At 46.1% G+C, this 15,065-nt stretch overlaps 1 protein-coding gene across 1 annotated transcript in view; it reads right to left on the reverse strand.

Annotated features, from left to right (window-relative positions):
• Positions 1 to 2,581: 2,581 nt before the first annotated feature.
• Positions 2,582 to 15,065, reverse strand: part of BMP6 (bone morphogenetic protein 6) — a gene marked incomplete at both ends in the record, with an annotated part of 87,221 nt that continues 74,737 nt past the window's right edge. Inside the window, 5 exons of the mRNA XM_080610505.1 lie at positions 2,582 to 2,731; positions 2,822 to 2,932; positions 5,146 to 5,222; positions 13,113 to 13,310; positions 14,551 to 14,699. Coding sequence (XP_080466631.1) covers positions 2,582 to 2,731; positions 2,822 to 2,932; positions 5,146 to 5,222; positions 13,113 to 13,310; positions 14,551 to 14,699 — 685 coding nt within the window. The remainder of the gene's footprint in view (positions 2,732 to 2,821; positions 2,933 to 5,145; positions 5,223 to 13,112; positions 13,311 to 14,550; positions 14,700 to 15,065) is intronic.

The following is a 15,065-nucleotide window of genomic DNA, read 5'->3' on the forward strand; positions in this document are numbered from 1 at the left end:
AGACGTCCTACCCTGTGTCAAAGGAAAAGTAACAAGTAGTTACTGTGCAAACTGAGAATATTTTCAGCATTGGTAGTATTACTGCATTTCTGCCTTCCCGCAATGAAGTGTAAATGGTTTCCTTTGAGACTAAAATGCATGAAGAAAACCAGCTTAAGGGCACCAGTAGAATATTTTTGTATTCAGGTTAAATTTGGTTCAAAAGTAATCCTTACAAACTGCCTACCATTACTAGAAAGGTAAAAGCTACAGCTGTGTTGAGTCACTTTTGCCTCTACAACTGTACTTATACCCTGTTTGTCTTAATATAGCTGCTGGGTAAGAAATGGAAAGTCACGGGAGGTTGAAAATACACACACCTTTGGAAGATACCAGGCCACCCTGAGCTGGTTATTACCTGTTAATCCTCTCAGCATGGGAGGTCTAGCCATAATGAAAGTGATGGTACTGTAACATGTGCCTGAACATTACTGATGCCATAGTGTACATGTGTCAGGTGGATTGTCGTAGGCTGCTTCTGTCCAGCTACAGAGAAGTAACTATGCTCTACTTATATAGAGCCAAAGTGAATAGGCGCTATTATAACTGCTCCATTAATACTAAACGATCAGTTAGACTTCAGAGCTAAAGACATGTGTCTCCTATCCTCGCCTGAATCCAGACCTTGTGTTGAGTAGTACAATGTTTAATTTTTTTTCCCCATTCAGCTCTTCTACAGTAGTGTAAAATAGTTCCCCACTCTTCTTCCTTGAGCCTTAACCTTTTTCAAAGCTGTAAGCGTTGATAAGTTTGAATGCCAGGATGATGTGCTCTGTGGTGCCTTGGATTATAACAGGGATCTATTCTTTGGTGCGTAAGGTGTTCCATGTCAGAAATAACTGAAAGCCAAAGAATTTACACTGCAGAGACTGTCACGATACAAAGAGAACAGCAAACCAAGGACTGAATTCTGCATGTCGTGTACACAGAAACTCACGGAATGAGGATGGCTGATTTGACTATGCTGTCAAGATGCTGATTTTTGTCCATCATATGGAGTAGGTTGGGTATTTTTTAGGGAAAAAAAAAACCAAACCAAAAGGCAAACCAGCAATGAACTTTTAAATCAGTGAATTTCTCCTGGTACTTCACTTCACTGTCTGTCCAGAACTTTTGTTTCTGTTCAATCTGAAAATGTGTAAGGGTGAAAAAGCCACAGTGAAAGCTAAGTGTTGTACTGGCAGATGTATTAGATCAATGTGTATACTTCTGCCTTAAAGGAAGCCTTTATTATCACGTTTTTAACAACTTTCTAGTGAAGCACAATCTCATGAGTTTCTTGTATAAAATCAGAGTGGTACAATTGTTTACACTGAGATTTTTCTAAATAAAAACTTTTTTAAAAAGCAGTCTTTCTATAAATGATACAGCACAATGAATATACAGTGACAAGTGCAATAAATTATAGCTTGTATTTACAAGAAGCCTTTTAAATGCAAGAATTAGAGGTAAGTGCATTTAATACAAGTTTAATATTGATCAAAACAATTTGCTATTAGCTTCTGCTAGACAAACGGTGGCTACACTATGAATGTATCCTTTATACCAGTTTGTTAGTTGTGTGAGTTGATTGGGGAAGGTTGGCCAAAGACTTGCCTATGTTGTTGACATTCTGTCTTCCTGTAAATAAATTGTCCAGCCAGAGGATGAATGGCCTCTAAACTTTTACGTCTGAATTACAGCTGTCGCAGAATCCCCTCTTCCTTCCTGGGCAAGTGGTAGTAGATGAGGCAGCTCCACGTGGGGAGTGGAAGGAAGTTGCGTAAGAGCAAGTGTATGAGGTTATACTGCTCAGTCTAGTAGTGAACGGGAAAGATCAGCCAGGGCCTGAGTTCACACTAATGTTTCTAACACAGGGTGCAGCCAAGCTACCTTATGCTTTCAGGATCAGACTGACTTAAACTGTGCTTGGAGAATAAGAGAACTGAAACATTTGCTTTGGCACAATTTAAGAGGATTACTGTCATGACAGATTTTAGGAGACTAACAGGCTAGGTGTAGTAACTGGTCCTTCTAGACAAAAGGCAATTCCTAACCTTAGGAATTTTTTCGTATCTATCTTATACAAGATGGATGCCGTAAGCCTGAAGTACTAACACCACTTTCTTTACTCTAGCTTCCCCTGTCTCTCCCCTCATCTTTCCCCATCTCCCTAAAAAGACTCAGTTGTTTTGGGTGTCTGTTGCCCATCTGGTAAAACTGCAGCACACATCCAAAACTGCTAAATGCCAAGCTGCTATGTGAGATTAAGACCATCCCAGACAAATAAAGCATGTGTGGGCATATTGCTGCTTTGCACGCTCTGGCTCTGCAACGCTGAGCAGCCACCACGGCATTGGGTCAGCCAGTAAGAAGTCCAGCAGTTTGCTCGCACCCCATCATGTAGTCCTCACCCCCCCCTTCCTCCCACAAGGCACATACATGGTGTTCTGAAAGGTGGTCCATCAATTATTTTTCCTCCAAGGTCAGGTAGTTCATCAAAGCAGGGAAGGTGGTGTGGAAGTTCATGGTAGAATCACATAGTCCATGTGAAGACTGTTTGTCAGTGACATCCACAAGCTCTTACTACCATATTCCTGTATTTCTTCAAGATTACGTTAGAATTATCATCGAAATAAAGAACAGATATGGCATTTAGTTTGGTAGGTGCACAGCATGGTTTGGGAACATAATCAGGATTCATAAGATGAACCTGTTGCCAAAAAGAAAACACAAGTGAGACAATCGTAACTCATTTACAAATTCACCTATTGCTTTGGCATTGAGCTTTCTGGAGCCTTACCAGAGTTTGTACAATGGCATGATTGGTTGCGTTCATATGGGCGTTGAGTGGGAACGAGCACTCCCCATCACAGTAGTTGGCTGCATAGCCCTTTGGAGCGATTATCCAGTCCTTTTTAGGAAACAAACAGAACGTGATTCAAATTAAAGTTGCCAACTTGTACAGACAACTGCATGCAATTAAGAGCAGCTGAAAATTTTCCACTAACTTTTTTCTTGAGGGTGAAAATGTGTTTTCACTGAAGCTGTTAGGGTTCGGGTTTTTTTGTGAGCCATCACTTTTTCATGGACACACTGATTTTAATGTCCAAAGAATGGTGCACGTCTATGCACAGCTTAACTGCCATGAACTAAGAGTTTTATTCCTAAAACTCTTTCTGAGTTGCCCTGTGGGGATTGTGGTTTGGATGCTTTTATTTTCCAGTATTTCCTGCATGTTAGGCCCTCTAGCTGAACCACCTTTCCTAGGTTGAGTCACTGCCTCAGCTGGTGTTCCCTCCTGGAGAAAGTCATGTATATGCATCTGTGTGCACACACGAACAGTTCAACCAGGGAGCTCCAGGATAGCAATATAAAACACTGGTGTGGTGCTCACAGACACTCTACCTTATACGCTCTTACACAGGGAGACTAGGCTGCTAAGGTGCGCAGCAGCAGCATCATAACAGCTTATCCACCTCTACCAGTCTCCTAAAGGAGACACAGGACAGCCAGCCTGCGCTGCGTGTGAAAGCAGGTGGCCCAAGTGGCAATCTATGCTGTGCTACGGAAGAAGATGACTCCTCACCAAGGGGATATTAAAGTAATTACAGCTTCTCTGCTGCTGACACAAAAGAGCCAAAGGTAAATTAAAAGCATCAGCAATTCTCAGGAGGCATTTCGCCTCCCTTGGTGTCAGGCTCTGCAGGAGGATGCACTGGTGCACTTCACATTGCACATAATTCTTAGATGATTTCCCCTTTACCTGACAACAATTACCTGGGTTAACTTGCAGTTTGCTACAGCAGGCCTAAGCAGCCAGAGCCTTGCTGCAGCTTTGCTAGCCATGTGTGCTGGTTGATTGCTAACATAAGAATACCTGGGCATAGCAAAACCACTCCTCCACTTTTCTGTACTAGCTGACCCATAATTTGCACCTGGTAAACCGAGCTTCTTTTCGGAAGGCAGTCACTCTCCTACTACAGCAGCCAGTACAGACCATGTAATTAAACTTGAGGTTTAATGCAGTATAAAAATAAGGGAAGTGCTCTGCTAAAAGATTTGAAGGAGAGAGCGGTACCCACCAACTGGAGGAGACCGCTGCCCATCATCGCCCTACAATAAGTAGGATCTGCATTCCAACTCCTGTTGGTCTGTGGCCTTTTCTTTGGCAACATCTTACCTTTCTGCAACTAGAAAGGTGAAGGCAGTGCCCTCTAGACCATGAACTTCACAACTGGAATACACGTCCTGCCTGGAAGCAGGGCAAACAAGCTAGGGAGGAGGTGGAAAGACTGTGCACAAGTAAAAGGAAAAGCCACTAGCAAGTAATGAGAATGGAGTCAGTATGCAGCCGCGTTTGTGGCCAGTGGGCTGGAGTTGACATAAGCTGCAAAAAAATGTTGCTGTCTCATTAACTGAGAGAGGATTTTCATGTGTTGGTATTACAGAAGCAGTGGGGGTAGCACTGGCATCCTGAATTACAATCTGGTAAAAACATTGGCTGATCTAAATGGGACCTCCCTCACAGAAGTGCTGAATGAAAGAATTTTAACAAATAAATAAACTAAAAAGAGCCCATGAGGGCATTCTTTGAAACGTGATGTTTGCTGACACTCTATACATAATGGTCCTAAATAACTTACTCTAAACCACTCCCTTGCCTTGCTCATGGTGTTGCAACTAAACCAAGTCTTCAGTCCACCTACCGCAGCCACTGCTAATTGCGGGGCAGGAGGGGGAGGATTTCAACACAATGGCCAAGGTTAAAATTAGGTCTGATCACTAGAAAAAAACTTCATTTGTTTAAAATCACTGCTTAACATCAGATTTTTTTCCTTATCATTAGAGGGACATGAATATGAGCCCTTGCCCGTACCATGACTCCCGTGAGTGACAGAGAATGACGGTATATTGGAATCTCATAAAGTATCAAGCTTCCTCTGGATCTTATCAAATGTCACAACTATCAATATTTATTTGCCCTTCCCTGTGACTGGTTTTAGTGAGGAGACACAAGGGACATTTTAAAGCATAATGGCAGCCTCGAGTGGAATTACCGTGACACTGTTTAGATAACATTTCATAACAAAATGTCTAGTTTACTCAGACAGAAACATCACCCACCTGCCATCCTAAGTCTTGGAAGCTAACGTAAAGCTCGTGCTTTCTACACGCTGTTTTTAAGTCACTGCTGTTGTAATCTGTTAAAAGAAAGAGAGCAAAACAGGAATTTAGAAAGTAAACCAGGCAGAGCATCTCTGGAGGGCACAGCTGGCCAGATGTGTTCGCACTGTGGGCTCAGCAGTGAGAAACAGCAGCTCCCTAAGCAGCCAAAAGGATAAGGGTGTTGAGGGACATCCAAAGCAGGACTGAAGCTTTTAGGATGCCTGTGGGAATGGAGGCACCCAAGTAACAGTGACTTGCTTATAATTCCTTCAGCCGCCTTCAATAGCTTGACAAACAGCACTTGTAAAACATCTCCAGTAAAATGACTTCTTAAAAATAAATCTGCTCCTTCAGCCAGGCGCAGGCTGGGCTGTTTGAGCATCCCTGCTGGGTGCTCAAACTCACCCCCCTCTTGCACAGCCGTGATTTCCAACGTGTGCCACCCTAAGTGGTTAAGCTCAAAATGCACATACTTACCGAGAGAATTACAACCCTGGGAAGGTTAATTATCACCTTGTGCCCCTGTACTGGTCCTTAAACAGCTAAAATGTCCCACGGGCAGTGAAGCCACGTCCCCATCCCTCTCTGTGCCTTACCCCCAGCCTGCCCCAGACATCACACACAGCTCCATGCACCACCGCTGCTCTTGGACCTTCACAAGCAATGCTCTGAAAAACAAGTTTCTCCTTCCCACAACCTGCTTATCTGCAGATAACACAGGATTTGATGCACTGTCAACATTAACTTGCTCCTTAGTGCCAATGCTGCACAGAAAAGTGAGGGCACAGGGTGCAAGCCCTGACCGTAGACTTCCCCCTTGCCATGGCACAATATATGAGGATGGTTCAACCACGCAGGAGCTGCTCCCGATGGCCCTACAAAGTGCAGCTTTTGACAGCAAGTGGAATTTCCCATTTACATTTGGAATGAGAGGCGGCTCCACACGCGAACACCTGGAACCGCGGAGGAGCTGAGCTGTGACAGAGGGGCCTTTCACCCCTGGGTGGCTGCACACAATCCAGTCTTGATGGGCAGTGACTGATTCCATCACGCCTCACGGGGCTGCCGGACCTCAGCGCAGCAGCCACAGAAACCACCTTTGCAGCTGGGTGCCTTGGCCATTGGCTGTGGCTGCCGAACCCAAGCTTCGCACCCATGGGAAACACAAGAGGAAGAGATGGCAGCAAATTCGGCTGAGCAGCATGGGAGCCCCAGTCCCCATCCGTGCGGCAACATGTGTGTGCTCATCCCAGAGCTAGACCCAGACTGGCCATGTTCTCCTCCAGTGCCTTACCCACAGGGGCCTCCTCTCCTCTCACACGCCTCATTTGCAAGTAAAGGCGTTTCCATCAGCAGGCAGATGCCACATGCTGATGTGCCTGCATCCCGCTGTCCTGAGCCTTTCAGCTATCCAGCCCCCCAGCACCCCTAATGCAGCTTGAAAGGGCACCCTCCCGTTGTAGCTTTCCCCAGATGCGGCAGCTGGGATAGAAAAAATATTTTCAGTGACTTTTTCCTTGGCTCTGAATGAGCCTTTCTTTTTCTTCCTTCCACCACCCCCCCAAAGTTTGGGAACTACAAATGCAAATATTTATTCAAAGGAAAAACTATAATACTAAAAGCACATCCAACTGACATTAAGGGCAGCACAGCATCACAGCTGGGTACAGTTAACACTGAGGGCTGAAAAAAACCCTACACCTCAAACCCAGCCTCCAAACCACCAAAGATTAGAGAGTTGTTTTTAGAAGCAGTTTGGGTTTTAAACTGTAAGGATTGCATTTCAGGCTTTCAATAGCTTCGCTTCAATCACGGATTTAATCAGGTGAGCAGCGCTGGTTAACAGCCTGCTGCAGCATAAACATTCACTCTTTCAGGAGCACTCGGTAGCAAGGACAGGGGTGAGTCTCTCTATTCAAGCTTTCTATTTTCAAACCAGACATACCCAGTAGAAACCAGGGTGTGGTGGGTTTTTTCAGATGAAGCTTTTCAGTCCCTGGCTCAGCCCAGGAGCAGATTTCTAGCATGAGATGTTTCTAAATGATCTGATCATAACAAGGGGAAAAATAATGAGCAGAAGATACTTCGAGTGGTCAAAGGCTTTCATTTAAGTACCCAAAACCACAATTTCATTGTTCTTCAATGGGACATGTGTAGTTTTCTAAGGGAAAACCATCTATATTTGATAGGGAATTACAGTGGAGTTGATCTATTCGCAATTGACTGAGGAGAACGCTGTTACATTTCAAATCCAGCTACACCTTACCCAGATCAGCTACAGGAAAGTGGAGAAGGCAAGGGAGGCAGAGAAAACAGGGGAGAGAAGGAAGGCTGTGAGCAATCAAAAGTTTAAGAAAACACAAGGGGAAAAAAAAGAACTGTTTAACAAGCTACACGAAGCAGAACATGTTATGAATGTGTCCGCTCTCACACTGCCTGAAATTGGCCTCCAAAAATCGGCTCAGCTCACTAGCTGGAGTGACCTGACTCACTCTGTACTGAGGGGCTGGCTACTCCATCTGAAGTAGATGCAGACAGCTCTACCTCCTCACAGGCTGGGATCTATCCAGTTGGGGAGCAGCTCTGTGGAAAGGGAGCTGGGGGTCCTGGTGGACAACAGGCTCAATGTATGTGAGTGAACAGTGTGCAGCTGTGGCAAAGAAAGCCAACAGGATGCTGGGTTGCATCAACAAGGGCATCAACAGCAGAGAGGGCATCAACAGCAGAGATAGAGAAGTCATCATCCCACTCAGTGCTTGTTAGGTCACACCTGGAATAGTGTGTTCAGATTTGGTCCCTGCTATGGCAAAAAAGATGTGGACAGGCTGGAGAAGGTCCAGAGAAAGGTCACCAAGATGATTAAAGGACTGGTAAGCCATGAGAGGAGAGGCTGAGAGAGCTGGGTTTGTTCAGCCTTGAGAAAAGAAGGCTCAGGGGAGGCCTTACCACCATGTTCCAGTATTTAAAGGGTGGCTACAAAGAAGACTGAGACTCCCTTTTTACAAGGAGTCATACAGAAAAGAGATTCCAATTGGACACAAGAGGAAAATTTTTCACAATGAGAACAATCAGCCACTGGAATCATCTCACCAGGGAAGTGGTGGCTTCCCCAGCATTGGACACTTTTAAGATTCAGATGAACAGAGAGCTGGGCCATCTTGTCTAGGTTGTGCTTTTGCCAAGAAAGACTGGTCCCTTCCAACCTGGTACTCCATGATTCTCACTTGCCCAAACTCAGTTTTTGCTTTCTTAAATGCTGACATACTAAATATCCCTTCTCCTGGGATTTGCCCTGTCCCCTGCTTAGCCCTCACCCCAAGCTCCTGTCCCCTCTCTTCTTGTTATGTTTGCCTACCAGGTCTACTTTATGGAATCTACCGTAGCTGAACTTTAGGGATGTTACAAACCTTTAATCAACCCTTAGCAGTGGCTTTCTGAGTTGGGGAAAAAAATGCAGCAATACAGACGCACATAATAATGATCCATTCCCCATGGTCTGGAGCTCCACATATGCCCTACCGCCATGCACACTGGATGTACATGCAGGCTAAAAGAAGGATCCACGCAGTAAAGGGTTTCTGGTGATGAGAGAGAGCTCACTGCGCTACTGAAGTTGTCCTCCACAACACATTTTCCCCAGAGCCTAGCAATATCAGCTACCCCAGACCAGTATGCTCACCTGTTTTAGCCCAAATTGCCATTTGAAGTGGTTTGCAATGGAAGATCCAACTGCCAAAAGACAACAGGGTACATGTCTCTTCCTGCCAGCCCTGCATCGGGGAGCCAGGAGGGCCGAAAGGAGGCAGCCTGCAGTGGGGGAGTCCCTGCAAATAGCCACCACGGGTCCAGCTTACATTGCCACGACATGATTTGTAAGGATTGTTTGCCAGAGACCTTCAAAATCTCAGTGAGTTTAGGGAGCTCCTATAAGCTCATGGTGGGTTTAGCAAAATTGTGTCTTTTTTTTTTCCCCCTGAATGTACTAATTCAGAAACACTAGCTTGGCATTTACAAGGCACTGCATTTAATCATACTACAAACTATTTTGTCTAAAACAGAGATTTAAAAAAAACCTAGATCTAAACTTAAAAATAGCTTCCAGGGCAGCGCAGTTAAAACAGCACAGTTAAGATGGCTTGTGTCTGTGGCCTGTTTGCACTGAATGTTGTCTGCCTTCATCAGAACGTAAGTCTGACTTTCTGTGAGCACAGATGTTTCTCTTAAGGCTGGACACTGGCATGTGTGTTGCTGAAAGGGGAGAGAGAATAGCCTGACTTAATGGTCTTCCTCCTACAGATACTTATGCACCCACCTTAGATTTCCTATATCCTCTCCCACGTTAAGTGCTGGCAAAGAATATATAAATATTTACTGAGGTCGATCCGTCTGAGAACACCCTTGCTGCTCCCAAGGTGCCAGCTTACCAAATTCCACATGGTAATTAATTGCTTCTGTGATTCAAAATAGCTTTGACAGAGGTCTCCGAGGCCAGCCCCTTCTTCTTGGTGTTTGACTTCGGTGATTTGTCCGGATAAAGCTGGTGTAAACTGATCACACAGTTAATAACAGCCCACTTCACATGAAAGCGATCTGCTTGGGTGGGAAGAAGGGAGATGTCGCGCTGATGTGGACCTGCATGTGAAGGCACGTACAGAAATGCTGGCCACACCGCTCCAGTCTGCATCTGAGTGCTCTTACTAAAGGGAAGATTGGCTGCAAGATAATGATGTTTGTTAACAAGACCCTTGCCATCATGGAAGCATTTGGCCTTATTTGCCTTCAGTGTTTCTGCATGCTGCCCTTTGCGGTATTTGGTTTCCCGTGTATGTGGGGAAATCCGCCTGGTGCCGTGCATGTCTGCTGGAAGGAAAGGCCACTTGGAGAGCCTCTTCATTTCCCATGGAGCACCTCACAGCAGTTCCAGAGGCAACAGGGCGGCTAAAGAGAAGGACCTCAAATGGGGTATTGCATGAGTTTCACTCAGAGCAGACAGCGCAGCCCAAGTCAGATGTTTAAATGCGACTCTCTCCCTAAGAAGGGGCTGATGGGAAGGGATGTGCCTGAGGACTGACAGAAGAGGAGGGTTATCACCACTGGGCAGAGACAGCCCCATACAGGAACTGTAAGTCATGAAGGAGCTGCCTGTATGGTGGCAAAGTCCTTAGGCTCGAGGTTCACTGTCTGTTGTGTTAACCAGAGTCCCCAGCTCTTCAAGTTAACCAGAGGGGCAACCCTGGAGAGTCTGAGAGCACAAGCTAAACCCACTTCAAGACATGGCTGAGCTAGGGCCTCCAGGTCTTACAGCCAACAGAATAGAAACACCTGGATGCTCCTCCCATCCACCTCATTCCTCCTCCATGTCCTGGGCTAGAACTGGCATATAGTTTTCCACCTCAACAGATGAACATACTTCTTATTCTTCCTGTTCATCCTCCTTCTGCAGAAGAACAGAGCTTGGCTCCAGAAGTGCATTGATGCAGGACTCTCTGTCAAAGCAGTTTATAGCCATGGAGGTTACTCAGTTCTGCTCTATATAAGCCAGTCATAATTATGCGTTGATAATACGGGGAAATGAGCTTCCTTGGCGAAAAAAGGAAGAGCATAGACCAAAAATCTGATGTGATGTAAGATACAGCGAGAGGAAGACGTGCAGGCAGGGAGATGCACAGGAAGGGACCACAGCATCCCAGTTCCGCACCTGCTTTGGGTCCAGATGCATCAGGGCACCTTTAGAAGAGCAAGGCAGCCTTCAGCGTAACACCCCTGGGCTCGCATACTGCTTTGTTCTGGAGTGAACACCTTTCCAGCCCTGCCGCACATCATCAGGGCATGGATGTAGGAACTCACTCAACTAAAACCCAAAAAACCCCTGTGATCTCTTTAACACTAAAAACATGTATCGGTCATTGGTGCCTCTTGGGCTATTAAATCAACCACTTCTTAAGGAGAACAGTGTCTAAGAGTGTCACACTTTAGAAAGGAAAATAAGCTGATGTAGTCTCTATTCCAAACACAGAAACCAACCAAACATACATCTTAACTTTAAATTCCCCTTCTTTCTCCTGCCTTAAATCCACAGAGGCTCAACTATACCTTGTTGACTACTGAACTGCCAATTTTCAGGTTTTAAATTAAAGCTGGCTTTGAGCTGGAAGAGCTCAAAAAAGCCCTCGAGACCACAGAATGACCAGCTATTTTTTCCCTCTTTGTCATTTTACAATTTTATGACCCAATGTGTGGTATATTCAAGAAAGCAACGATGTAGAAATGACCCCTTTTGCCCAACGTATCTGCTCCCTCTGGAGCTTTGAGTCACATTGCCTGATTTAACAGCAGTGAAAACTCGTTTTTAGCACCGTGAAGCTTGTGGAGCTAGGGATTAAAATTTGGAGCTTATCCTGACTTGGCCACCAGCACCACAAAACAACAACGCGGCAAGTAACTTTTCCAAAATCCTGTGAATGCATTAAAATATTGGCTCTTGTGATGGAGGGAGTGCAGCAGCCGAGCCCACCTGAGTGTGAGAACTGTACGCTGCCTGAGTAATCACTGGGCTTATCGCTTTTATAACACCCCAATGAAGAAACTACTTAATGCCGTTGGCAAGCCCAGCACATGGGAAGGTAACCCAGTGAACAGCCCTGATGCCTGCTTTTAAAACTGCAGCTTGGAGACTCCAAGGAAAACCAGGACCAAAGCACATCTCAGCAACTGGGACTGACGGATGGCTCCTCGCTGCAGGGCTACAAAGGGCTCTCACACCAGATTAGATGATAACTCCTCTGGCCAGCCTCCCATGAGGAGGTCAGGCTGCAGAACCAAGTCACCCCTTTTGCCCTTACAATCCATGTAGTGACACTTCACACCCAGCCAAGCGCAGCACTTGCATGACATGGCATGGGAACCCATGGCCATGGTGCAGCATGCACCATGAGGACACACAACAGCCACTTGGTGGCCAACAGCTGCTGGCATGCACTAGCCCAAAGGGCAAGTCCATCACCACACTGGGATGGAGCAATAGAACTGCACTGACACAGAGCCATGCCCAAAGCCTGGCTGCCAGCCCTGGAGGGGCTCCTCATCTGGCTCTGACTCCCTGCAGGCTCCCAGTGCCACAGGCAGCATGTGGCCTCTTCAGGTGCACATGCAAGGGAAGGAGACAGCCTACTGATTCACACTGGCTAAGTTTTGGCAATGCTGCCTCATCTCCCTGTGCTGTGTCTGGACATAGAGTAAAAAATACAGCCACCTCTCCTCCTTGGGGTATAGTCATTCCTAGACACAGGAAAAGCAGAGATCCTACTGGAAATGAAGGGGGCAGCATAAGCAAATTAATCAAGTAACTTGGAACAGGCTGAAATGTTTGAGAGGAAAGAAGGTACTCAGTGAATGAAGAACTTGCAGCACTGTGATGCAGGGAACAGTGGCTAGAAAACAGACAAGACTCCGAAGACAACACTCAATTTTTGCCAAAATTTCAGAGTTATTGTATTGTCCCACCAGCCCACAACAGCATGTACAAGGCTCCTGTACAACACCTGCAATATGCAACATTTCCACTGCAAACAGGCAATCCTCTTTGCCTGCCTGAAAATGCATTTCACCTACTATACACTGCTAGGCAAATGCTGTGTAGCAAGCAACCTACAAGCACAAGAGTCAGGGTTAAAACACCTCAGCCCCATGAATGCAATGACTACAATTTCAAATGGGGATCTGGACTCCACTCTGGATTCAAGAGGTCTCCTGTGAGTCTCATTTTAAGAGAGACCCCCTCTTCCATTTCCTTGTAGATACAACCTGCTCCCCCAAGAGCATCCCACCGTACATACCTCTTCTTGCTTCTGCACTCAGAGCAAATAGAAACACGACAAGAAGTTGGCCCAGCTTGTGTTGGATGATTACATGTGTTACATCATTACCTGTGACACTAGACACCCTGGAAACATCCTGAGGCTGGGTGGAGCGGTTTCGACTCTGTTGCCGCCGCCTGCTTGTTGCTGACCTAGTGGTCCGTACGTGAACTTCACTCACTTTGAAGAAGGCCACCATGAAAGGCTGTTTGTCGTAAGGGCCATCGCGGCCCATAAGGCCTGCTTCTCTAGGATTTACACTGAAACCTTCAAACCAAACAGAAAAGGGAGTGTTAGACAAAAAGCATGGTTGGATTGCTCCGTCCAACATCTTGGCATCCTCATCAGCAGCGTTTCCTTTCTTCCTGCTCATACTTCTCTTTTTTAGTCACTAAACATTCCTCTCCTGCCACCATGACCCATGGATATTTTTATGACAGCACTCCATCCATCCTGGATGACAGGCATGCAGCACCTGGGTCTTTGGTACCCCAATGGCATCTCTACTTCAGTTTAGGCACTGAAAAGGTATACAGATAGATACGTAAACTACAAAGCCCAGATGTGTCATGAAATTAGTTCTGCTGCCCATGAAACATGAGAAGCAGAGATGGGATTAGGAGACAGCAGAGGGCAAAGAGATGGGGTTCTTTTGTTAGGAGCACAGGGACGGGCTCTCAGCCCATTTGGGAAGGTGGAAGCTGGCATTAATGTTTCCTCAGGGAGAACAGTGGATAGCCCCTCTGGTCTCACTTGACCCCATAGGTGTATCAAACTCCAGCATGAAGCAATAGGAAGAAAACATAAGGTCGGAGACTGATTCCTATAGACGACAGATGTCATAGTCATCTTTTTAGTCAACTTTTGCTCATGTAGATCCTATTCTTCCCCACTGCTTATATTCTAACACTCAATTTCATGCTCTTTTGCAGTTTCTTCTTTTCCACCTTGCAAAGTTTCTGTGGACTGTGAAATGCTGTCATTGCAGCCACCCTCAGAGGAAACAGCTGCACACAGAGACTGCATTCGCTTCTCCAGTGCACAGCTCCCACCTCAGGTTTGATGAGATCCGAGCAGTGACGGCCGCTGCAGCAGCCAGGAGGGTTGCCATAATCCCACATGTGGAGGCACATACCCACAACCCTGCTTGATTCCCTTCCTCTAACCTCTAAACCTCACCCTACCTGCAACCCCAGCTTCATGCCCCCTTCCACCTCCAACCCAAGAATTGGTGCCCTACCCCAGCCCACTTGCACCAGCTCATCCTGGTACTGTTCAGAGATACCTCACCTCACTCATGAGGAAAGACATGTCCATCATGGGACAGCCAAGAACTTGACAGCCCTCTATATGTGCCCTCAGACTGCTGCTCGTGTTGCTGGCTACAGCTGCTTACAAAGGCAGGGTGCTCACCTCACCATATCACAACTGGACTCTGTCAGCACCACGTCTAGACATCATACAAGAGATTTGTGAGGTGACTTGTATTAACTTGCCCATAACCTACCATCCCGAGTCACCACACTCAGCTGCAGTCCCATGTTGTGCTGAGGGTTCATCACCCACATATTACTGGTGGCGGTGACATCAAACTCCAGCCAGCCCTCCTCTGAGGCCCACACCACTCGTGTGTCCAGCAGAAACAGGTCAGAGGCCCTGCAGAAGAAAAGCATAATGATAATATTGTGATGTCTGGGATTTCCTCTCCTCCTTTTGCCATTACAGAAACAAAACCTGAAATCATTAGAAGTGACATTAATAGCTAGGAAAAAAACCCAACGCCTAAAATCTGCCTGTCTGTATCCAGAGTTTTGCCATGAGATGCACATGCTTGCATATGTGAAACTCAAGATTACGAAGGCTTTTCACTATTTTCTAGGCTGGAGGAAAGCAATCCTGCTCCTCAGATCTGTCCAGTTCTCCATTGGCAAGGGACTCTTGTAAGGTACTCTTCTCCCTGAATAGTATAATGCTAGCTCAGTAGGACAGTGGTCAAACTAACAGCATTTCCAGGCATTTAAT

Source organism: Psittacula echo (assembly GCF_963264785.1).
Source record: "Psittacula echo genome assembly, chromosome: 2".
In the NCBI taxonomy this organism is placed as follows: domain Eukaryota; kingdom Metazoa; phylum Chordata; class Aves; order Psittaciformes; family Psittacidae; genus Psittacula; species Psittacula echo.